This window comes from Tupaia chinensis, unplaced genomic scaffold (genome assembly GCF_000334495.1).
Source record: "Tupaia chinensis unplaced genomic scaffold, TupChi_1.0 Scaffold148234_1, whole genome shotgun sequence".
Lineage (NCBI taxonomy): Eukaryota > Metazoa > Chordata > Mammalia > Scandentia > Tupaiidae > Tupaia > Tupaia belangeri.
This window is the reverse complement of record NW_006208084.1, coordinates 1-957: the sequence shown is the minus strand read 5'-3', so window position 1 is coordinate 957 and position 957 is coordinate 1. Positions and strand designations below refer to the sequence as shown.

At 48.3% G+C, this 957-nt stretch overlaps 1 protein-coding gene across 1 annotated transcript in view; it reads right to left on the bottom strand.

Annotated features, from left to right (window-relative positions):
• The window catches only part of LOC102469168 (myosin-9), an 18,225-nt gene extending 17,367 nt beyond the window's left edge, over positions 1 to 858 (bottom strand). Inside the window, exons 1-2 of the mRNA XM_014584941.2 lie at positions 726 to 858; positions 516 to 642 (exon numbers count right to left, since the gene is read on the bottom strand). Coding sequence (XP_014440427.2) covers positions 516 to 642; positions 726 to 807 — 209 coding nt within the window. The 5' untranslated portion in view covers positions 808 to 858. The remainder of the gene's footprint in view (positions 1 to 515; positions 643 to 725) is intronic.
• Between the last annotated feature and the right edge of the window lie 99 nt (positions 859 to 957).

Genomic DNA, 957 nt, shown 5'->3' with positions numbered 1-957 from the left:
AAATGTTAAGGTAGGGCTCTCTTATGACTGACTGTGGTTCCAGTTCTGGACCTGGAGGCTTGAAAACCAAGCCAGGTGTGTGTGTGTGGTGTGTGTGTGTGTTTATGCCCAAGATCCCAGGAGGAGAATGAGGGAGAGGGGATTACGGTGTGGACATCCCCTCTGGAGGGTGATGTCTCACTTTCTCTCTCACCATCTCTTTTTGGCAAGCACACACCCACTATGATGAAAACAAAAACAGAGAAAAGCTAGATCCCACATGGCTGATTGTCTAATTCAAATCCCAGCCCCGTTGACTTGAAAAACATACCAGGTATGTGGGTGTGGGTGTGTGTGTGGGTGTGGGTGTGTGTGTGCCCAACATCCTGACAGGATGGAGAAATGGAGGGAAAGAATTGCGGCATGACTGTGTCCCCATGGTGAGTGTTTTCTCTTTCTCTCCCTCGCTCTCTGACTACTTTATGTGCTCTCTGGCAATTCAAAACAAAACATGATTTAAATTCCACAGAGGCTACCTGGACAAGCCGGTCTCAGCCACGAAGGTCTCCCAGGCTCCATCTTCAGTCAGCAGGAGCTGCAGGTCCTCTCTCGTCACTGTGTCCAGGAAGTGTGCAATGACATCCTCAACAGTGTTTTTGTCCTCTAGTTGGAAAGGAAAAAGGACGAGGTTAGAGGAAAGGTTGGTAGGACACCCAGGGCACTGACGTAAGGGGTAAAACACTCACCTTCCCGGGCAGCTGTTGCCGGCCTACTTTTGATTGGTGTGAAGGACTGATTATGTTCCCCCAAATCTGTATGTGAAGCCATAACTCACGGTGACTATATTTGGAGATAGGATTTTTTTTAAGTTTATTTATTTATCTCTTCCATGTTAAAGAGAGGGAGAGAGATGGACAGACAGCATCCCCAACATTGTCCTGTGACTGCCATCCACCCTTAGCCATAAGCCAGCCCTGG